The sequence below is a fragment of the Salmo salar genome, chromosome ssa03, assembly GCF_905237065.1.
Source record: "Salmo salar chromosome ssa03, Ssal_v3.1, whole genome shotgun sequence".
NCBI lineage: Eukaryota > Metazoa > Chordata > Actinopteri > Salmoniformes > Salmonidae > Salmo > Salmo salar.
In genome coordinates this window covers 68,876,705-68,901,761 of record NC_059444.1, presented here as the reverse complement: position 1 = coordinate 68,901,761, position 25,057 = coordinate 68,876,705, and the positions used below count along the sequence as shown (strand labels likewise).

Here is a 25,057-nt window from a genome sequence, read left to right as displayed (position 1 = left end):
GGACAATATAGTGCTGAATACCAGGCAGCTTGTCACGCCTGCTCCCGCTCCCCCTCCCTGGCGCCAGGCTACCCGTCTTTACACGCACCTGTCACCATCATTACATGCAGCAGTTCTCATTTGACTCACCTGGACTCCTTCACGTGGTTGATTGCCCCTGTATATCTGTCTGTCCCTCAGTGGTGTTCCCTGTGTCCACATTAATTGTTATGTGTTCCTGTCCAGACGCTGTTCCTGTTCTGTTTCATGTCTGTCAGTTATTACACCTTCACTCCCTGTACCTGCTTCCTATCTCCTGCATCGATCCTTTCACAGTTAGTAAGTTTGGTAGGCTACTAATAACCATCAGCAGCATCAGAGCTTGGAGAAGTCTAATTACCATGACTAAACGGTCATGTGTAATTTGAGTGCCATCATGACTCATGACCGCCGGTGTGGCGGTAATACAGTCACCGTAACAGCCCTAGTGATGACTCTATGGCGTTCGTCTCCTCCACTGAGTGACCTAGTTAGCCAGGCTTCTGAATGTGTCCACACTGAGGAGCCTGAACTAATTATTGGGCTTTTCAAACAAGCGTTCCACATCAGTTCCACCTAAACTGGAAGCCCTGACAGTAAATTGAAGCGTGGAAAATCCCACTGATGCCCTGACAGGGGGAACTCTATAGCCTGGCAGCCAGGCAGCATACAGTATTACAACCATACTATATTAGAGACACAATGGACAAACCATGTCATGGTGGGCTGCAGGGTCGACTGAGTTTGGATCAGTCATTGATTAGATGAAGTCATGCAATCTGTTATTAATTTCCTTAATATGAGCCTGGTATGAACAACCTCAACCCAATACAACCTGAAGAAGGTGAATACCTGATGGGGAAAGAACATGTTATCTGTGTGTATGATGCACTTCACTGAATGTGAAATAAGATACTTCTATGAGAATTGCCATGACAATGGAGCTTTGTGGGTACAGAATCAATGTTTACATAAACTGACATAGGAAGTGCTTACACCTATCTTCCTATTTCACCATGGCATGAAAGGTCAGGCAGGAGGAAAAATACTCCCAGACACCATCATCTCTCATGAATCTTTTGTGCCACACTGGGTTATTCCATACATTGTAGATAGTTCATGTAAACCTTGTTGACAGCGACTCAATTACTCATTCTCCTCGCTGACAACCACCAAATGAAAATGCTGCCAGGCACAGACAAACGCACACTCTTTCATTTTTCTACAGGCCGCTCATCAGGGTGTGAAGTGACATTACTGATAGGCTGTGTGTCAAACAGAGGTGGACAGCCCCTGCTTCACATTTTTATGATTTTGAACATGATTCTAGGACATTTAGTGATAGCCATTAGTGACAGCCAGTCGCTGATGTGCTTACAGTGAGTCACCCTCTGAATTCACCAACTAATGTACATGCATGGTGCCAAGGCTCTTGTTTTTTTGTTGACATACAGTAAGTGCTACAATTCATTTCAGTTGATGCCTCAGCTTGTAACGCCCTGGCCATAGAGAGGGGTTTTTTGTTCTTTATTTTGGTTAGGCCAGGGTGTTACATTGGGAGGGCGTTCTATGTTCTTTTTCTATGTTTTTGTATTTCTTTGTTTTGGGCCGTGTGTGGCTCCCAATCAGGCACAGCTGAAGTTCGTTGTGGTTGATTGGGAGTCACACATAAGTGCATGTTTTTCCGTTGGGGTTTTGTGGGTAATTGTTTCTGTTCGTGTTTGCACCTGACAGGACTGTTGGCTGTCGGTTTTCTCTTTTCTTGCTTTTGTATAGTGTTCACGTTGTTCAATTAAATATTAAATGATGAACACTAACTCCGCTGCACCTTGGTCTTCTCTCCAGTACGACAGCCGTTACAGAATTACCCACCATACCAGGACCAAGCAGCGGAGGATATCTGGCGAGGACCGGGGACCACGGCTGGTAAGGGAACCCGAGAGGCAGCCCCAATAATTTTTTGGGGGGGGCACAAGGGCAGTTTGGCGGGGCGAGGATGAAGCCCCAGGCCAGCTCCCCGCACTAGCCCTGAGGTGCGTCAGCCCAGTCTGACTCGGCCTGTTCCCGCTCCCCGCACTAGCCCTAAGGTGCGTGTGCCCAGACTGGCACATCCTGTACCAGCCCCACGCATCAGGCATCTAGTGCGTCAGCCCAGCCTCGCCAGTCCGGAGCCGCCAGAGCCGCCCGCCAGTCAGGAGCTGCCAGAGCCGCCCGCCAGTCAGGAGCTGCCAGAGCCGCCCGCCAGTCAGGAGCTGCCAGAGTGGCCCGCCTGTCCGGAGCTGCCAGAGTGGCCCGCCTGTCCGGAGCTGCCAGAGTGGCCCGCCTGTTCGGAGATGCCAGAGTGGCCTGCCGGTCCGGATCTGCCAGAGTGGCCCCGCCAGCCGGGTGCAGCCATCGCCACCCCGCCAGCCGGGCGCAGCCAGGGTCGCCCGCCAGCCGGGCGCAGCAAGGGTCGTCAGCCAGCCGGGCGCAGTCATCGGTGCCCGCCAGCCGGGCGCAGCAAGGGACACCCGCCAGCCGGGCGCAGCCATCGCCGCCCGCCAGCCGGGCGCAGCCAGGGTCGCCCACCAGACCTTCGGTGCGGCCAGGTGCACCACCTAAGAGGGCGACGCCAAGGGTGGGGCAGAGGCCACGTCCCGCACCTGAGCCGCCGCCGTAAGAAGGCCCACCCAGACCCTCCCCTTCAGTGTCAGGTTTTGCGGCTGGAGTCCGCACCTTGGGGGGGGGGTACTGTAACGCCCTGGCCATAGAGAGGGTTTTTTGTTCTTTATTTTGGTTAGGCCAGGGTGTTACATTGGGTGGGCGTTCTATGTTCTTTTTCTATGTTTTTGTATTTCTTTGTTTTGGGCCGTGTGTGGCTCCCAATCAGGCACAGCTGAAGTTCGTTGTGGTTGATTGGGAGTCACACATAAGTGCATGTTTTTCCGTTGGGATTTTGTGGGTAATTGTTTCTGTTAGTGTTTGCACCTGACAGGACTGTTGGCTGTCGGTTTTCTCTTTTCTTGTTTTTGTATAGTGTTCAACTTTGTTCAATTACATGATGAACACTAACTCCGCTGCACCTTGGTCTTCTCTCCAGTACGACAGCCGTTACACAGCTTGACAGCTTATATTGGTACCTGAGACACTCCATTCAGACAGTCTAGGTATTCAGACATATCCAGTTTGTCAAAGCACAATCCTGCAACATTAGTGTTGAATATTTCTGTCTAGGAGTTATTATACAATTCAAGCGAGCTCAGGTTTTCTGTAACAAGAGCAAAGCCGAACATGAACACTTTAGAAAGTTTAACTTCCAGCTATAGAGGCATTACGGCAGTCCTCCTGACCCAGAAACTGTGGAGAAATTAGCTGCTGTCTGGTCAGTCTTTAGAGGCCACTTCATTCAAAGACACTGCCAGCCCTGTACCTGACCAACGCTGTTAATTGCTTATTGAAAGGATTTCTTCCAAGCAGAGAGGCCGAACAGAGCTCGGTAGAGTCCCACATGCTTTTCATACTGAGAGAAGTAGTGAGTAAAGTATGCTGTATGTAAACTAGGGAGTAGTACAGGAGTGGTATAGTAGAGGAGTCTTTTAAATCAATGTAGACACTGTTCTGGGGAAGAACAGATGCGACTCCATTCCCATCCCATTACCATTCATAGTTAATGTGCGTGAGGTGCATGATCCCTAAAGGCATATTGATTTCAAGTACACAAAATGTACCTTCCATTAGCAGCAGTGACCATAAAAGTTTATGAGCAGTGACAACTCATCATGATTTAAAGAGGCACATTACACAACCCAATGAGGTATAAGCTGAGGTGAAGCCTCCTCAGTCAGTACAGTACCACATTTCACGCCCGTCAGCTTTAGGCCAAATAGATAATGATTACAAAATTATTACTCAGTATTCATTGTGTAACAGTGAGTTTGAGTTCTGTTATTAGACTGGATGTGCATGAAATGAGAGGATGCTCTGTTCAGCAGGGAGGTGGTGAGAGAGGCCTCTCCACATCAACCCCACTACGTATACAGTCTGCTAAAACATCCCAGGAGGATTCAGTGTCTGCCTGTGTGTGTGTGTGTGTGTGTGTGTGTGTGTGTGTGTGTGTGTGTGTGTGTGTGTGTGTGTGTGTGTGTGTGTGCAGACCAATCAAACTGAGTAGTCAATTATGTGTGATCTAACTAAAGATGATAAAGGAGAGACAGATTTCTCCAATCACTTTGCTCAGTGGTGATGCAAAGAAGAGTCATTTTCAGGGACAAACCCAGCTCTGCTAAACCCAGGGTGAAAAATGTTGTAAAACTATCCACACAATCTGGCTTCTGGGTACAATGTCTGTTTGCCCTTCACATCATCAGTACAATTACAAAGGAGAGATATTTCAAACATAAATCATTCGATGACAGCAAATCTTTGCGGAAAATAATGGTGATTTGAGTAGATATGAGCATCTGAGTTTTATTGAAAATGTGTTTAAAATGTGTTTGTAAGCACACATGTTCCCCAAGGACTTCTTATTCTACATTGTGAGTTCCTCCTGGAATCTATCAGACCCAAAGTACACAAACAAATGTATGTGTGTATGGTTTCTCACAGCAAGGTCATTCATTATCTTGTTTAAAAAGAAACAATGCATTTCTCCTCAGTTGTTCATCCTGATGTTTGGAAGGCTTGTGCCAACAGTGCACAGCTAGGGTAAAAGCTACAGTACAAGAGCATGTAATTATCACCACCAGAGGAAGGACAGACTTTCACATAATACCCTGGTATTTCACAGAGGTTGTACATCCCATTCTGTTAATACAGTACCTCTGTATGCTCTTGACTGAAATGACCCCTGCTTGCTCATAAAGTGGAAAAGGGACAGATTCTATTGGATGATCTTGGTTGATAGTGGTGATATTGATCTGAATGTCTCTAGAATATGTAGTTGTTGCTATGGTTACCTGAGAATAGTGTAGAGCCTCCTCTGATGTATAGGGGCGGGGCCTGGAAGGCATAGATGATGTCAGTCTCGGCTATGCACGTCAGATCCTCCTCATCAAAGAAGGAGCGCTGAAAGCCTGTGGTGTAGATCTCTGTCAGGATCACCTGAAAGAGAGAGGGAGAGAGGGAGAGAGAGAGCGAGAGATAGCAAGAATATCCATCTTATTTAATCAGAGACTTGGAAAATGGAGTGAGAGTGAATCTGATGATAGTGTGCATCATCAAGAAGAGTGAGACAAGATCACCTACCTGGTCTGGGGAGATCTTCCCCTCATCCGCCAACATCCTTCTCAGAAAGGCCAGTGAGCCAAAGAGAGGCACAGCCAGCCCGATGCGCAAGTATCTCTGGCCCTTCGTACTGAAGACCAGAGTTACACACAAAGGCCTGTCGAGTGAAGGGGAGGGAGAGAGAGAGAGAGAGAGAGAGAGAGAGAGAGAGAGAGAGAGAGAGAGAGAGAGAGAGAGAGAGAGAGAGAGAGAGAGAGAGAGAGAGAGAGAGAGAGAGAATTGCCGCTGCATTGAAATCACTACCATTTTTATTACAGTCCATGACCAGGAAGAGACATATAGTTTTCATGAATTAATCAATACATTTTAGCATTAATAATAGATCATTGGGACAGTTTTTCTATGTGTAAGAAATAATGGAATCTGTATTGTGGGTCGATGCATTTCTAAAGCTGAGCACTTGGCTCTTACCTCTCTGTCTCCTTTGCATGGAGAAGCGACGCTGACATAGGCAGGGTAAAGGGACATAATGGCTTGTACAAAAACACTACACTGAAGAGATATGTGCCCTGTGATTCACCTGTGATAGTCTATGTGTGTCTATATGTGAGGACTGTAGTCAGCCGAGTAGACACCCCCCTCAGAAAGTCAGCCTCCTCCTCTGAGAAAGAGAGATATGGGAGCCAATGACAAAATGGCATAAGCGGGAGGTGCCGAATGTACAGCACCTCTATTCTACAGACAAGACTCTTAATTTTTATTTAACTAGGCAAGTCAGTTAAGAACAAATTCTTATTTACAATGACGGCCTAGGAACAGTGGGTTAAAAGATTTTTACCTTGTCAGCTCTGGGATTTGATCTAGCAACCTTTCGGTTACTGGCCCAATGCTCTAACCACTAGGCTACCTGCTGCCCCTTATCTCCTTACACTCATATTGAAGAGCTTGAGCTCAGGCTCAATTTTTAATTTTAAATAAGTCATGTTTTTCTTTTGAAGCGAGAAAGAGACTTGTTTCCACTCCCTTTTTGCCTGTAATCAACTATGGTGATACATTGTACATGTTTGCCCCTGTGGCTGAACACTGTGTCCCATGGGGTGTTGAGGTTTGTTACAAACTCCAATGCTTTCACCAATCATTGTACCCTCTATACCAGAGTGGGCTGGCCTTCATTAGCTCTTCAGAGACTAAGTCATTGGTATGTTGTTATTTACAAGGCCATACTGAGACAGCTCCCATTTTACCTGTGTATCTACATTGTCCAGCAGACTAATGACAATTATCAATTAAAGTGAGTTTTGTGATGTCTTGTTGATGACCTGCTCTATAATCCACCATGGAGAAGATTTAACGTGATAAAGATAGTGAGAGATGCCACTGCCAGCACACAGGCATTATCACACATGGGGACAGAGGACACACAGCAGTGGGGGATATACAGTATTATACAACGGGTGGGTCTAATCCTGAATGCTGATTGGTTAAAACCTCATTCCAGCAGGTGCCTATTCAACAAGTTACCACTGGCTAAATCTATGACGTTAAAATGCCTATTTACTCTGTTCCATCTGACTGCGCAATCCACTGTCTCATCAGCCCAGCCAGGCAATTTATAAACTCCACTATGAAAAGCATCTAACATTTCGTCCTCAACAGCAGAGATTTGAATAAACCTTGCTGTCTGTCACTCCGACATTTGCAATATTGTTTCAATATTCAAATTTGATCTCCAGCTGTCCCATAGTAATGAACGTGTCGGGAGTCAGGATGAGACAGACAGGTAGGCAGCTTTTCTCAGCCAGTCTAAATCATGAATTAGCATCATTTCTATGGATATATACAAATAACTATCAATAGAAAACAGGTAAAACTAAATGAAGAGCAGCTAGTTTCAAGTTTTTCCAGCTTCAGTTTGAAGTGATTGTGTTAGCTGTGTTGTTGGCTTGCTCTCGAACAACAGTGCCCTGACGAGAGAGTACATGTTCTACACCAGGTGAAATCGTGCATCATTAGCTCATTGTTATGGATGTATCCAAATAAATGTCACTAGAAAACAGCTTAAAATGCAAATGCAGCTACTTTGTTGTTATTCTGGCTGCACTGTTGACGTGACTGTAAGTTAACCGTAGTTGGCTGGCAAGCAAGTGATAAGAACGTTGCCAGCCAATATGGCAATGGAATATTTAGAATGAACGACTGGGTCGCGTCCATAGATAAAGAACAAAAAGACTGAACGACTGGGTCACGTCTCTGGCAACCGAACCGATAGAATGAACGACCAGTCGGCTTAGGTAGTCACCCTAGATTTGTGTCAGGACTATATCTTGTGGAAGGATGAAATAGTATGAATAAATTCATCAAAATAACGATTTTCATGAAAATGTGAATATTTTTTTTATTTGAATATTTTGGTAACCCATTGTATAAAAGTGACAATGCCCTCGAAGCCGGTGTTTGGAGGATATATTGGCACGGTTTGCTGGCCCTCAACTTCTTCTCGGGCCTAACAACACCCGTGCCAATATATCCTCCAAACACCGGCTTCTCGGGCATTACTTAAGTAAGTAAAGGTTGTTGAGCTGTGAGATCCCCTGCTGTCTGGACTCAGGGTAACCTTTACACTGGGGGTCAAGGATTCTCAGCATACGCTATAGCGAGATGCATGAAGCGGTCATGCAGTCTGTGTACATCTATATGCACAGACGCAGCGCACCTGAGTCCATTCCTTTATCTGTCTTTAACTAGGCAGTAGGAACACCAAAACAGTGCCTCATATTATCACGGTTCTTTTTGTGTCTCAAGACACAGACAGTGAAGGCAGTAGTTAATCAATGGTGCTCTGAGCAGGCAAGCGTTACTAATTCATACTAATTACCTTGTTTGGAACCATTCTGAGAGTGGCAAAACATCCCCACACACTCAACAGCTCAAAACTAGAAAGGCAGGCATAGGGATAATTAACAATCTATAACGTTACATGATGCACCCAATACCTATTATGGGAATTCAATTCCCAGTGACTGAATACTAAACTAAAGCCCTCAATTGAATGGGAATCTGAGTCTATGATTATTCTAAGCTACTGCAAATAGTGGCTACATCCCGAGAACAACTTTCAGAGGTTTAGCTCCCCGTCTCTGAATACAAAGCTGAATTAATGTGTCACGACTGTCTAGGACCAGTGGAGAGGTGGAATCAGGAGCAGGAGACAGAGGGCCGGAGCAACTGTGTTTTAATAATATTAGTAACACGCAATAGCCGTAGGGCACCAGGCACGTGGCGAAGTCTGCCAGGGGAAAAACACCTTCCCAAAATAAGCGCACTGGAAACAAAAAGCGCACGGGGCGCAGCCCGGCAATAATAATCGACAATAACAATTTACAATCCCAACTGTCCTGAGTGGACAATAAACAATCCCGCACGAGAACCCCAACTGAAAATACACACTAAATAACCCCCCACTAATGACAAACACAAAACAGGTGCGAGATAGACAGACAGACAAAACCAAAAGACACAGAAACAACGATCGGTGGCAGCTAATAGGCCGGCGACGACGACCGCCGAGCGCCGCCCGACCGAGGAGGGGCGCCACCTTCGTTAGATACTGTGACATAATGTCATGTCCTGACCCATGTAAGATGTCATTTTCTATAGTAGAGTAGGTCAGGGCGTGACAGGGGGTGTTTTCTATGTTTTCTATTTCTATGTTTAAATTCTAGGTTTCTATTTCTATGTGTTTTTTGGCGGGGGGAGTTGATCTCCAATTAGAGGCAGCTGGTCCCCGTTGTCTTTAATTGGAGATCATATTTAAGTAGGGTTTTTTTTCCCACCTGTGTTTGTGGGCAGTTATTTTCTGTTTAGTCTCTGTACCTGACAGAACTGTATTCTGATTGTTTGTTATTTTGTCTTTAGGGTTTTTGAGTTAATAAATATCATAATGAGCACTCAACATGCTGCGCTTTGGTCCCCTCTATACGACAGCCGTTACAATCAATCATGATAATGAATCGCAAACCTTTTCCTCGGGAGGACAAGAACATTATACAACAAGATCTCTGAAGGATCTTTACAGTAATAACATGCTGATCTGTAATGAGTGTCTCATTTAGTGAAGTTAATGTGTTTAAATGGAGACGCCTGCCATACCACTCAGTCCATTAGGGTAAAACATCAATATGGGTCCATGTCGGGCTGACTCTGCCACATTGGTTAACACACTAGATCATAACTAACCACATACTTACTGTATATATGACATGTGGGAACACATTTCTGTAAGAAAATAGCAGTCCAATAAATAAATGCATATGTGTGAGGTTGGAGTTGGTGTAAATGACTGTTGGTGTTGAAAGTCTGCACTTTAGTTTGTGTTAGGGTTTATGGAGATAGTTTTGTATATGATACCTTTTTTCTTACATGGGCAACCATGTACAAAATCTTAAAAGGCAAACCATCTGCTTCTTCCTTTCATAACTGTCTACAGTATTCAATGCCATTAGCCAAAAGTAGAACGAATGAGGCGATTATGTAAAGTTTGCCTGGCAAGCTGTTTGTTTGAGCTAGATTTAAAAAAAACGATTCTCCAATTAGCATACAAGTTTGCTTAAGGCCAGGCACCACAGGCTGAAATGACATTTTTGCATCTACAGTGCGTTCAGAAAGTATTGAGACCCCTTGACACTTTTCCACATTTTGTTACGTTACAGCCTTATTCTAAAATGTATTAATTTGTTTTTTTCTCATCAATCTACACACAATACCCCATAATGACAAAGCAAAAACTGTTTTTTAGAAATGTTACTTTAATTAGTACTTTGTTGAAACACCTATGTCAGCGATTACAGCCTTGAGTCTTCTTGGGTATGACGTTACAAGCTTGGCACACCTGTATTTGGGGAGTTTCTCCCATTCTTCAATGCAGATCCTCTCAAGCTCTGTCAGGTTGGATGGGGAGCGTCACTGCACAGCTATTTTCAGGTCTCTCCAGAGATATTCGATCGGGTTCAATTCAGGGCTCTGGCTGAGCCACTCAAGGACATTCAAAGACTTGTCCCAAAGCCACTCTTGCGTTGTCTTGGCTGTGTGCTTAGGGTTGTTGCCCTGTTGAAAGGCGAACATTGGCCCAGTCTGAGGTCCTGAGTGTTCTGGAGCAGGTTTTCATCAAGGATCTGTCTGTACTTTACTACGTTCATCTTTCCCTCTATCCTGACTAGTCTCCCAGTCCCTGCTGCTGAAAAACATCCCCCCACAGCATGATGCTGCCACCACCATGCTTCACCGTAGGGATGGTGCCAGGTTTCCTCCAGATGTGACGCTTGGCATTCAGGCCAAAGAGTTCAATCTTGGTTTCATCACACCAGAGAATCTTGTTTCTCATGGTCTGAGAGTCCTTTAGGTGCCTTTTGGCAAACTCCAAGTGGGCTGTCATGCGCCTTTTATTGAGGAGTGGCTTCCGTCCGGCCACTCTACCATAAAGGCCTGATCGGTGGAGTGCTGCAGAGATGGTTGTCCTATTGGAAGGTTCTCCCATCTCCACAGAGGAACTCTGGAGCTCTGTCAGAGTGACCATCAGGTTCTTGGTCACCTCCCAGACCAAGGCCCTTCTCCCCCGATTGCTCAGTTTAGCCGGGCAGCCAGCTCTAGGAAGAGTCTTGGAGGTTCCAAACTTCTTCCATTTAAGAATGATGGAGGCCACTGTGTTCTTGGGGACCTTCAATGCTGCAGAAATATTTTGGTACTCTTCCCCAGATCTGTGCCGAAACACAATCCTGCCTCGGAGCTCTATGGACAATTCCTTCGACCTCATGGCTGGGTTTTTGCTCTCACATGCACTGTCAACTGTGGGAACTTATATAGACAGGTGTGTGCCTTTCCAAATCATGTCCAATCAATTGAATTGACCACAGGTGGACTCCAAGGATGATCAATGGAAACAGGATGCACCTCAGCTCAATTTCGAGTCTCAAAGCAAAGGGTCTGAATACTTATGTACTTATTTATATTTTCTTTAGTTTATCATTCTACCGTCATCAACATTTTAATACATTTTAACCACTTTAATCATTTTAAAGCTCCCAACATTAAATTACACATAATTTAGAAGCCCATTTCATAGAGAGTGTTACAAACTGGACTATATTTAGTAACTTACTTTGTTGAGATGATGACTGGGTCTAAATAGGCGTTTGGTAGTCTAAATTCAGTGTACTTGTCTTTAGCCGCCATTTCCCGAAAGTCAGACTCTTCCCACATCTTCATTCACTAAATGTTGTGTGGTTATCCTTAGATATATTCTCCAGACTTACTCAGAGGGAATTGTTGATATGTTGTTTATATTCTAAATAAATAAAACTATTGGGAAAAAAATGCATCAAATGCATTTTACGTACATGTCTTCAGTATTTTACAGATAGAAAGATATTAAAAGTATTTATCCACAATCTGCTCCGGACAAGTCTGGTCCTGGAGTGTCTTAATAAAATAAAAACAAAACATTTAGGCTGACTTCATCCAGTGTCCATAAAAATATATTTGCGTGATATGCAAATATGTACATATTAATGAGAATTGGCTCATTTGCATATTTTTATTAAATAATTCAGAAATATCTGTATACAAAAAAGTATTATATTGTGTCTACATTCAACTGGTAAAAGATGATTGTGATATGATTGAAGGGGGAAAAAATTTTCCCTATGAGGGTGTCGTGCCTGGCCTTAATTTCTATTGACACTCCAGTTGCCCCCATGAGACTGAGCACTATTTCAATGACTGTATGTGTCACAAATAGAGAGCTCTAAATAATACCTGTAAAAGCTAGAATCCTTAATTGAAACAATAACAAAGCGTTCTCCCCGCCCTTTTATCGCTATAAAGCTAAGGGATGGGGCTGGAAATATGTAACCACTCTCAAATTCATGTAGCAACTAAGGATTCTAGCTTTACGTTGGATGCTCAGTATGAACGATCATCTACAGTATGAGATCAACGTTGTAGTGTCCATTTGTGGTGTAGGATTGGATAGATGAGTGTGTGTTAGGCTTTGAAATTTCTAGGCACACCCTGGTACCTCAATAGGAGGACACAGCTGCATGCACTTACTTCTATGACACTCCAGCCCAGGAATCTGAGATAGGTGTTAAACTCATTGCTTGACTCTAAATCATATTTTCCAATTAGGACAACTCCTCCATCTGCACTGGAGAATAAAGGTGAAAACCATACTGTTTTGACTTAGGGTTGGTCAGGCAGTGTGTGAGAGGAAACATTATCTCCTGCTTTTAACAAAAAACAAAGTTGTCAAAAGTCTTCACAAAGAGCACAATTAATGAGAGGGTGTAGGTGCTTGAAGAGTAAGGGCTTGGGGGGGACTAACTCCTTAAAAATGTATTTCCTGAACAGGCTAACAGCGGCCAAGCAGGGATGGAGTGATCTTTGTGACCTGGACATGAATGTGACATTGTTCCTGGTTTCTGAGGTGGTGCTCCTCAGGGCTTTCCTCTGGGCTTCAAGTACACTCCATCTCAGCCAGGTCTATTGTTTCTCTGTGCTACTCCAGATCTTTATTCATTCCTCTAAAATGATGAGCCTCTAGAGGACTGAAAGGGACGTTAAAAAGACACCAGTGCTTGAGTCTTGTCTACAGTGAATTTCTACGTCTGTACCTAAGGCAAGTCTTTCCGTCTACTATGGCTTTGAGTCTTACTGACAGATGTCTCCCAATAGCTTCACGTAGTACCATGGTGTGGTGTGATGTGTTGCATGGTTGTGTATTCAGTATGGTTTGTGCACTAACAGGGATAGTACTCACCTGGTGTGGCGGAGAGGGATGGGAAGTGAAATGCAGAGGAAAGGGTCAAAGGTGTTGCTCTGTTTATGACAATGAGGGCAGGTCAGCGATGACCTGTGGAAAGAAAAACAAGATTGTGTGATGTTTGACGCCTGTTTTAGACACCTGAACATGCACTTCTGTGTCAGGCCAGCAGGAAAGTGCATCTTGCTATTAAAATGGACACACTGTATGTACAGTATGTCTTGATGTTGCTGTAGAGATTTTCTATGGGAAAGATAAGGGGGTGGGTATTGGGAAAAAGCCTCACGATGCATCTGTCCCTTTAAATGGGAACCAGCACTCAGCGATTCCCTAATGATCACTAATATCATCATGGGAAGAATAGAGAACAGTCCTAAGAGATGGCTTGTTTCCTTCCTATATGAATGTTCAGGCCATAGGACTCAAAGGACAGGAAAAGAGAGCAAATCTTCCATTCTACCAATATTTCATTCCACACCTGGTTCACACACTGGCTCCAACAGACCCCTTTATGTTTAGGAGAGGAAGTTGCTTATTTTGGCAAATCACTAATTGTTTGAACAAAGAGTCAGAGGGTATTTCCATGGAAGTCCTCAGACTGCAGTGCTATTGAACTTGACTTGAATTGAACTTGACTTGAAGTACTTCTAAATCCTGTAATAGTTCTATGGCAAGAACTCCATGACTGTTTTTTCTAGTCAGGAAGCGAAAAGCATTTCACAAGGCTGCCTGAAACTATAAGAGCCTTTAGGACTGGAGTGGAATTGAGTTCAACAATGACTTTGCTGCATACAATCAAAACAAGTTGACAAAGCTATGGTTTCTTCGCAAATCTGAATTTCAAGCATAAATGTCCCTCTTACTCTTTTACCCAGCAAGGCGATGTTTTAAGACAGTATATCCCTATTCCTGTGTTTAGTATTTTTCATTGGATCAGTGCACAGAGCTTTCACTTCTCCAGCCTGCATGTCAGGAACCTTTACAAGGGGTAGCCTACCATGGGAATCTTAGCCAGAGCATAGCTGTTTAAATGTGTTTCCCTTCTAGGAAGGCACCTGACAGACCCACAGGGGCGAGTGGGGGAGAGTGAATAAAGCCCTATTCAACTCAACCCAGCTGACACTGGCTCTGAGTGGAGCTCTCTCTTGGCAGAGTGGATCGCTCCCCTACGGATGTCTTATTCTCAACAGGAAACAGAGGAGCTGCCCATGTTCCTTGCATACAAATAACACTCCAGGAGCTCCAATAAAACATAGATGTACTGTGCATTGGTAAGGAACACTTAGGCCTAAAGGAAAAGGAGGTGATATTCCCGTAATGCCTAATGGATGAAGTGTGAGCAACACTTGAGAGGGAATCCCTGTCTTTGAAGCAGTGATGCTGAAGGGTGAGAGTTTGAGTCAGCTTAAACACTAGCCCAGGGGTAGGCAACTAGATTCAGCCACGGGACGATTTTTGACAGAGCGGATAGTGTGGGACCTAAACATAATTATAATAATTTGTACACTGCAAATTGACCCCAACTAAGCCCAAAAAGAGATTATATTTGAAAATAACAATAATTTCATATCTTATTTACATCGAGACACGATCACATACACCAAGTGTACAAAACAGCCCTTTGCCCTCAGAACAACCTCAATTCGTAGGGACATGGACTCTGCAAGGAGTTGAAAGCATTCCACAGGGATGCTGACCCATGTTGACTCCAATGCTTCCCACAGTTGTGTCAAGTTGGATGGATGTCCTTTGGGTGGTAGACAATTCTTGATACACACGGGAAACTGTTGAACGTAAAAAATCCAGCAACAGGTTAGGCCAGGGGTGCTTTACATAGCACATCGTGCTCTAGCAACTCCTTGTGGTAGGCCGGGTGCCTGCAGGCTGACCTCGGTCATCAGTTGAACGGTGTTTCCTCTGACACATTGGTACAGCTGGATTCTGGGTTAAGAAACACGGTTTGGTGGGTCATGTTTTAGAGGACGCATCACTCAACCTTCACCGAGCTGCAGCAATTAGACAAGATTGTAATTGGATCACAATTGGATATTTTTTTAAAATTTTAAATTGAACCTTTATTTAACTAGGCAAGTCAGTTAAGAACAAATTCTTATTTATAATGACAGCCTACCAGGGAACAGTGCCTTGTTCAGGTGCAGAACATTTTACCTTGTCAGCTCAGGGATTCAATCCAGCAACCTTTCGGTTACCAGCCCAACACTCTAACCACAAGGTTGGCTACCTGCCGCCCTAAATTGAGAAATTGGGGAAAAATACTATATATTTTCCCAGAGAGAGAGAGAGAGATACAATACTTATTTAACCTGTCTCCTCCCCTTCATCTACACTGACTGAAGTGGATTTAACCAGTGACATCAATAAGGGATCATAACTTTTCACCTGGATTCACCTGGTCAGTCTATGTCATGAAAAGAGCATGTTTTGTGCACTTATTGTAGGTCTCCTTTTTTATTTGTGGGAATACTTGGGAACAGATTTCCTAAATTAAACTATTTTCCTGTTGATTTTAGTATTTTTTTACCAAACACTAAAATCCCCGCCCCGCAAAAAAACTTTGGGCGGCCCAAAAAAAACACTTGCGGGCTGCACTAGCCTGGGTAAAACGCTAAAAGCCATGTTTCCAAGTATCGGGACGTTCAATGTCACATTTCCTGAAAAATAAATGAATTAATTATATTTGTTATAACAGCTATTATTAGAACAATCTACTAAAGGTTAAGGGTCTAAAGCAGGGTTCCCCCAATTTGGCTTGCAGGAGGTTTTATTTGGCCCCCCCAAGTTTCCAGAGAAAATATATATATATAGTACCAGTCAGAGGTTTGGACACACCTACTCATTTGAGGGGTTTTCTTTATTTTTACTATTTTCTACATTGTAGAATAATAGTGAAGACATCAAAACTATGAAAAACAGATATGGAATCATGTAGTAACCAAAAGAATTGTTAAAACAAATCAGCCACCCTTTGCCTTGATCACAGCTTTGCACACGCTTGGCATTCTCTCAACCAGCTTCATGAGGTAGTCACCTGGAATGCATTTAAATTAACAGGTGTGCCTTGTTAAAAGTTAATTTGTGGAATTTCTTTCCTTTTTAATGCGTTTGAGCCAATCAGTTCTGTTGTGACAAGGTAGGGTTGTTTGGTATACAGAAGATAGCCCTATTTGGTAAAAGACCAAGTCCATATTATGTCAAGAACTACTTAAATAAGCAAAGAGAAATGACAGTCCATCGTTATTTTAAGACATGAAGGTCAGTCAAAAACCATCAAGGGCTATGATGAAACTGGCTCTCATGAGGACCACCACAGGAAAGGAAGACCCAGAGTTACCTCTGCTGCAGAGGATACGTTCATTAGAGTTACCAGCCTCAGAAATTGCAGCCCAAATAAATGCTTCATAGAGTTCAAGTAACAGACACATCTCAACATCAACTGTTCAGATGAGACTGGGTGAATTCGGCCTTCATGGTCGAAATTGCTGCAAAGAAAGCATAACTAAAGGACACCAATAATAAGAAGAGATTTGCTAGGGCCAAGAAACATGAGCAATGGACATGAGACCGGTGGAAATCTGTCCTTTGGTCTGATGAGTCCAAATTTGACATGTTTGGTTCCAATCGCTGTGTCTTTGTAAGACACAGGGTAGGTGAACGGATGATCTCCGCATGTGTGGTTCCCACCATGAAGCATGGAGGAGGAGGTGTGATTGTGTGGGGGTGCTCTGCTGGTGACACCTTCAGTGATTTATTTAGAATTCATGGCACACTTAACCAGCATAGGTACGACAGCATTCTGCAAAGATACCCCATTCCATCTGGTTTACGCTTTGTGGGACTATCATTTGTTATTCAACAGGACAATGACCCAAAACACACCTCCAGGCTGTGTAAGGGCTATTTGACCAAGAAAGAGAGTGATGAAGTGCTGCATCAGATGACCTGGCCTCCACAAACACCCGACTTCAACCCAATTGAGATTGTTTGGGATGAGTTGGACCGCAGAGTGACGGAAAAGCAGCCAACAAGTGCTCAGCATATGTGGGAACTCCTTCAAGACTGTTGGAAAAGCATTCCATTTGGAGCTGGTTGAGAGAATGCCGAGTGTGCAAAGCTGTCATCAAGGCAAAGGGTGGCTACTTTGAAGAATGTCAAATATAAAATCGATTTTGATTTGTTTAACACTTTTTTGGTTACTACATGATTCCATATGTGTTAATTCAAAGTTTTGATGTCTTCACTATTATTCTACAAAATAGTAAAAAATAAAGAAAAACCCTTGAAATGAATAGGTGTGTCCAACCTTTTGACTGGTAGTGTATATTGTTTTTTACATTTTCATTGTTGGACTGTAAAAACACCAGGATATGAGCTCCAAGTGATTTTATTTTTGGAAATCAGTTCCCAAGTACTCCCACGTATAACAGAGAGACACGTTATCATATACAAATGTAAGCAAGGTTTAAAATTACTATTTTGTAGTCAAATATATCTGTTTGGGCTTCTTGTGGTCAATTTGCAGTCTACAAATGATTTGTATTCACATTTTTTGTCATTTAGCAGACGCTCTCATCCAGAGCGACTTACAGTAGTGAATGCATACATTTCATTTCATGCATTTTTTTTTATTTTTATGAAAAATAATTGAGAAGGGTTATTGGAGTCTGTCAGTTGCCTTGGCAAGTCATTTAACCCTCCTGTTGTGTTCCGGTCGAATTGGACCAATTTACAAGTTCTCTCTCTGAAAAATGTTTTTTTTTGTACTGGTCCCCCGTGGGAATCAAACCCTCAACCCTGGCGTTGCACACACCATTCTGCCATTGCAAACACCATGCTCTACCAACTGAGCCACAGGGAAGACTGAGCATTTGTAGTTATGGTCCTGAGCATTTGTAATTATGGTCCGGCCCCCCGACCATCCTGTCCTGCGGCTGAATCTAATTGATGATCCCTGGCCTAAAGATTGGCTGTTAATTCTTCTCAGTGAGCCTGCAGCCTCACTGCATCTCTGAGTTCAAAAGGTCATGGCCTCTTTAGAGATTGTTGATATGTAAGGCATCATTCAGCAAGTGATCCTGAGCATCCAGACAAAACAAAGGAATTACCTTGAGTCACAGTAATAATCTCAAAAACGCTTCAAAGCCCTTTTTATTCAACCCTCTTACAGAAATATAAATAAATTAAGTGGCGAGACAAAATGAAGGTCACCCAGTCAAAACGATTCAGACAAAGAGAGGCGAGAAGCTCTGAGAGAGTGGTGGGTTTTCGTGCCGCTGTAAAAAGGCTGGGCTTCCTGTGAAACTACAGTACACCACATCCATGCTCTGCTGCCTACTGTTTGGTTTCACTCAAATGAGCAGCGCTTGACAGATAACACAGAGAGTTTCACTGCATATTACCCATGCTAGGCAGTGAGTCATGCTGTGGGATGAGAACAAAACTAGCTATATCAAAGCTTTACCTTCAAGAACTGGGCAATGCATGATTTGATCAGAGTCTACAGAGTTGTAGAGAAATAATAGGTTCAAAAGCAATACTTCCAGAGTTAGAGTAGGCACTTAACTTTTGCGGAGACATCACATTCAGACAGAGAGAATTGTAATAACGGTACTGTACAGTCAATTGAATGACAATCAATTGAATGACACCAACATGTGATGAACGTCAAATCGAATCAGCATCCAAAACTTAAAGAGATAAAAGGCCTGTCAGTATATATGAAGCTTGTTTGTACACAGACTAAGTCTTGTCAAGGATAATGGGCCTGGTGATTGTATAGTGACAAACAGACCCATTACAGTGATAATTATATTACATAATGTAGTGTTACACCCAGGACTCAAATGCTGGAAGGCAATGAGAGAGGGACAGAGGAACAGTTAACAAATCAAAGATAGGGACTCCAAAGGCTGTTCCTAAAACAAATAGCACAACAAACATCGTAAGTATATGTCACTTATAGTATTATATTAGTTATTAGTATGACAAATATTTAATCATATAAAATACATACAGTATTATGCCATTTCAAACCCCCCAGACAGAATGAGGATATGTATCAGGACATTTGATATGAAACAGGACATTTCACTGACCACGGGGACTCTGAATCCCACTTTCACACCTTATTCTAAAAAAGCTTTGACAGTAGCTTTTCAGTTTTACACTTTCACGCCCAGGCCTAAATCCTCATCTCAGACAATGATGCTGTTGCCTGAGTGAGTGATTTGGACTGGACTAAGGGAAAAAATCTGATGGTTATGGAAAGATATGACTATGGAATATTCCTTGAGAGACATTTCTATGTAGTCCAGAGCTCTTTTCCACTGAACTAAAGCCATGCTGTAGCTCTGAAATGCAAAGTTATGTTGTTTTTGAAGTTATACTATCAGTGATCATCAGTCAAGTGTTGGATTCCAGTCTGAATCATCCTGGGTGAGTCTGGCACAGTGTTTGAGTGGGTGAGCTAGCTATGGCTGCCGAGCTAGCTATGGCTGCTTCCTGTCTAGACGCCCAATTCCCGGGTGTCACAGCAGAAACATTCATCAGTGGGTAGCAATTAAGGGATGCGCTCTGACAGATGTATTAACGGCATAACACTAAGCTGCTGATTTTCTACGAAATTAGCAGATGGAGGAAACAAAAACAAGCAGGAAATTACAAAGCAAATGGAAACTTCCACAGAGTGGCAAGTGTTCTAATTACTTCTCGACAGAGTTAAAAGGTCCAAATATACATCTGTTCTATTGTGCAGTTGTTTCCATAATTCCTTGTCAATATAGTATGACATTAGTCAAGGTTACCCAGAGAAGAGTACAGCTAACGTAAAATTGGGGGCTTGACAGAGATTTACACTTGGCATTTCGATGCAGAACTCTCATTGGCGCCTCTGTGAGAGGAGTGGACAGCCAAATCATGATGAAGGTACTGCAACAGCGCCACTACCTTCAGCAGCTCCAGTGATCTCCCGACCACAACTGTGAGATGCATCTGTTTCATAGAAACACCTAGGAGGCTTTATCTCTAAGATTAAATGAACACTTGTGAAGCTTCAGAGGCTCTGGGTTCAAAGCTGCTGTAGCAGGCGCTGAGGGGCTCTGAACACGGATTGAAAGGAATGTTATAAGGACAAAAACTGTGAAAACTCAATCAGGTTCATCAATCACAGCTTAGCAGGAAAGCTACTAGAGCAAAGATTGTATACGTTTATTCAATATGTAGGTAATCTATGCCTATTCGATTTGTACAGTTGTCGTTTTTCACTTGACCTCAAACAAACCAACCAACCCACTCATTTTACTCAGGACCATAAAAGCACTTGAAGGGGTCCCTAGTTACCTAGGAGACATAAAGGTTAGGTGGAGGGGCAGTCTTTCTTACTGCACTCTGTGCATGGGCCTTGTCAGTATTGATGATCCAGCTAGGCTCAGTAATTACTGGAATGTCTGCAGTGATTTAATGAGGTTACTCTTTTTTTTGTATCCGTTATTTTACCAGGTAAGTTGACTGAGAACACGTTCTCATTTACAGCAACAACCTGGGGAATAGTTACCGGGGATGAATGAGCCAATTGTAAACTGGGGATTATTAGGTGACTGTGATGGTTTGAGGGCCAGATTGGGAATTTAGCCAGGACACCAGGGTTAACACCCCTACTCTTACAATAAGTGCCATGGGATCTTGAATGACCTCAGCGAGTCAGGACACCCATTTAACATCCCATCCAAAAGACAGCACCCTACACAGGGCAGTGTCCCCAATCATTGCCCTGGGGGATTGGGATATTTTTTAGACCAGAGGAAAGAGTGCCTCCTACTGGCCCTCCAACACCACTTCCAGCAGCATCTGGTCTCCCATCCAGGGAGTAACCAGGACCAACCCTGCTTAGCTTCAGAAGCAAGCCAGCAGTGGTATGCAGGGTAGTAGGCTACTGGCCTTTTTCCTGCTAATACATATACAACCTCTACCCACTTAGAGTTATAATGACATCTCCACTACATATATACAACCTCTACCCACTTAGAGTTATAATGACATCTCCACTACACATTATCTGATAATTACAATTTAATCCAATCAATGAGAACTGGATCGATGAGTCATCGGTAATAGAATGTGATGTGGGAAAAAAGCCTCCATTCCTAACTCTGCATTGGTTGTACAATAATTGTAAAGAACTCATAGGAGAGGTGCAAAACCCAATAGACCAAATTACAGGCAGTGTGACCGATGGACTAACAGCTTATATCAAGACAAGCATGAAACTGATTTCCACACAAATGACCATAATTGCATTGAACTGTATAACATATGGTTCATAATTAAAGGAAATGTATTAAAATTGGAATGGGCAACAAAGTTTTACGCAATACGTTTTTGTTTAGCCAACCTACAAAGTTTTTCTAAATCTCAATCAATCTCTCAACAACAGACTCCCTCGCAACCTCATCCAGGTGCACTGAAAGGAATAGAACAGGTTATACAAAAACACAACTGGCTCCTAATGGAAATAAAATAACAAAAGCTGTCACATTTTGACACTTTTTAATTATTTATTATTTTATAGCATTATCATCTAAGGAGCAGGTTGAGCCATGAAAAATATTTCACAATGAACCAAGGAAAGAAAAGTAACTCTTCTGTTTTACATTCAAGACACTGAATCGGAGGGAAATTGTTGACTGACACAAATATGAAAGACAATTCTCTGTATAGTAATTCGTTTATTTTTCACCTGTCCTTCAAGGTGCAAGGCAGCAGTTTTTACATTAGCACAAGTCCATGACTTTCCACATTAAGTTCCAGGGGTTAAGTCAACTGTATTCTACTCAGCTAAGCTCAGATGCCATCAATGCCATCAATGCTTGCAGGACTAAGGTGCAGATAGTAATAGGGCTATTCTCTAGCAGTATGCTATGGGCAGACCTGGCAAACTGGAAACTCACTTGTATTGTGCCTGGAAGTGTTCCTGTACAAAGCTGTGGCATGCCCCGGGCTGCTGCGAGTGGGAAAGCTCAGTGACCATCGCCTCCTCTGATATACCAGGGCCCTGGAATAGAGAGTGGACAAACAGAAACACATCATTGTAACATCTACAATCGCTGACAGTAAAAAAAACATCAGGTTCAACTAAATCCACTGCTATTCGGATGACACCCAGATTTACATCCACACCAAACCCACCTCTCACCTGTTTCCCCCGTCACTGATCAACTGTCTCCAGGACATCAAAAACTGGATGACACCCAATCTACTCAAACTCAACAGCAATAAAACTGAGGTCATGCTGGTGGCTTCCAAAGTTCCCCTCAAGAAAGTGTGTGACCTCATGATGTCCATTGATGGCTGCACCATCTGCCCATTATCCGAGGTCTGAAATCTGGGTGTTATCCTGGACCCCACTCTCTCCTTCGTGCCCCACATCAAGTCTGCCACCAAATCTGCCTTATTTCACCTCCGTAACATTTATTTTTATTTAACCTTTATTTAACCCTCCCCAAAACAAGACTGTGTACTATCGTGGACCGGGCTTTCAGCGCTGCTGCCCCCCCAAACTCTGGAAGTCTCTTTCCCCAGCCACCCAAAACTCTGGGGGCATTGCTACTAGCTACTAGAGTTAGCGCAATGACATGCTAGCTGTTCCCATTAATTTCCAGTCATTGAGCTAACAACTATCCATTTAAAAGTGCATCTTGGCAGAAATATATACTTATTTTTTTACATCAGTGGCAACAATTTAGCAGTGGTGTCTCACAAATGAATATAGGAGTTAACACGGGACTGAGGGGAGGAACAGATCAGCATAAAATATATTAAATGAATATCTGTCTAGCTAGAACATTGTTAAATGTCATTTTTTTGTATTAAAAGGGGATTTTCAAAGGCAGTGGAAAGTATTGACGTGAATACAACCCGCTTGGGGTACTTCTCTCGATATTCTTTAATCCACTCACCTACAGCAGAGCTGAACTGGCCTTGAAAAAGATAAAAGAGGAGGAAAAAGCGATTAAACTAACAGAGACTGATCACTGAAACCACGCAAGGTCAAAAAAACAAGCTGATCTGGGACGGCACACAACGAGGGCATAGCCCAGCTATGTGATAATGAATTAAATGAATTGAAAACTGTCCCGTCAGCGCAGATTTGACTGAACTAATCTACCTAGCCCTAGCTGCACCATCAACAACTATGGCAGCAACAACAGCAGCCTTTGCTCCTACTTCATCGTCACTTCTGAGGGAGTCTCTAGTACTTTCTAATGGCGGTTTGTGGCCAGTGTGACTCTGTGGAACAATAATTACTGCAGAGTATGTAATGGCTGGATGCAGTGTAGTCATTTGAAACCAATGTAATGTCAAATCTGAATCATTCTCTCACTATGGTATCAGGTTCATGGTTGCACCATTTCATAAAACCACGCTGTCTTGTGACAGGAGAGCCAGAAGGAGATGTGTGGTTGTGATGGATATTTTGGTACAGCAATGGTAAAAACGAAACAAAAGGTACCATACCATAGGCACTGAGACAGGATGGATGACTGAGAAAAAGAGAGGTAATACTGCATAATGTCATTAGGGGCATTTATTAGGCTTAATTACCCCTCTCATTTCCTGGGATAAAAAAAAAATGTTTTAATGTCACATACACCAGATAGGTACTGTGAAATGTGTTGTTTTGTGTTGTTTTACAGGGTCAGTCATAGTAGTACTGTCACGTGTGCTCCCTCTCTCCGGCCTCTAGGTCACCAGGCTGCTCGTTTAAGGCGCACACCTGTCACCAGTGTTACGCGCATTTGTGCATAATGACACTCACCTGGACTCCATCACCTCCTTGATTACCTGCCCTTTATATGTCACTCCCTTTGTTTTTTTCCCCTAGTCGTCATTGTTTATGTTTTATGTCAGTGCTCTGTTTGTGTTTCTTGTTTTGTTTATTTATTAAACGTATTCACTCCCTGAACTTGCTTCCCGACTCTCAGTGTACATCTTTACAAGTACGGCGCCCCTGGAGCAAATTAGGCCTAAGTGCCTTGCTCAAGGGCACATCAACAGATTTTTCGCCTTGTCGGTTCGGGTATGATGGCTTGATTACCGATTATTACTATAACTGAGCTCTCACAAACTCTCTTCGAAGACGTCTGAAACTTCAACATGCATCTGCAATATAGTCAATATCAACTGCACAATATGTGCTCACTGACAACGTCGGTTATGAAAGTGACAAAGTAGAACATTTTCCTTATTGTCTATTTCCTGATTTATACAGTTACGGTTACAGTTACCGTAGCTGATTATGCATCAAAGTATAGGTAAGACACAGTTAAGCCTTTATTCCTACAAAACAAGCGCATTGTTGGATAACAATGGTTATAAATAAAAAAATAAAGGCAGCATTATGCACCAAAGATACGAACATCAGATTTTCAAGTGCAAAGGGAATTGTAGCTGCCATTTGCCTTCAGGCATTCAGGATTTAGTGAAGTAACATGATGCACTTCAGATGCCTAGTGGAAATATTTAATGGTACAAAATTGTACATTATGGAGTAAATATATGACTACAATACAGCCTTTGTGTGTGTGTGTGTGTGTGTGTGTGTGTGTGTGTGTGTGTGTGTGTGTGTGTGTGTGTGTTTGCGTGCAATGTGTAGCTCCCAAACTGAAACAGCTTTGACCTTGAAGGTGACATTTGTCACAAAGAACATTTGATGTGTCTGGATTCTTTTAAATTGGAAATAAACATTCATACTTTAAACATTCAGCACCTGAACAAAGCCACTGGATGTACACGTTTAACTATGATAACAAATCTCTGACTCACCTTTTCTTATCAAGAGTGGTTCACTTGGAAAAAGGCCAAGCTATAACCACATTTCCATGTTAGCACATTATTACTGAAGTTACTGGAGCGTTACTAGACGCCAGGCACTTGAAAATGCATTGTCATCATATCAATTTAGCCCTCATTTGACAGGCTCATGGAGGCTGTCAGAGCATTATTGCT

General features: G+C 43.0%; 1 protein-coding gene across 1 annotated transcript in view; it reads right to left on the bottom strand.

Moving 5' to 3' along the window:
* The window catches only part of LOC106601383 (ubiquitin carboxyl-terminal hydrolase 43), a 93,310-nt gene that overhangs the window by 31,453 nt on the left and 36,800 nt on the right, over window positions 1-25,057 (bottom strand). Inside the window, exons 3-6 of the mRNA XM_045715187.1 lie at window positions 22,000-22,103; window positions 13,034-13,126; window positions 5,242-5,377; window positions 4,953-5,097 (exon numbers count right to left, since the gene is read on the bottom strand). Of these exons, the coding sequence (XP_045571143.1) occupies window positions 4,953-5,097; window positions 5,242-5,377; window positions 13,034-13,126; window positions 22,000-22,103 (478 nt within the window). The remainder of the gene's footprint in view (window positions 1-4,952; window positions 5,098-5,241; window positions 5,378-13,033; window positions 13,127-21,999; window positions 22,104-25,057) is intronic.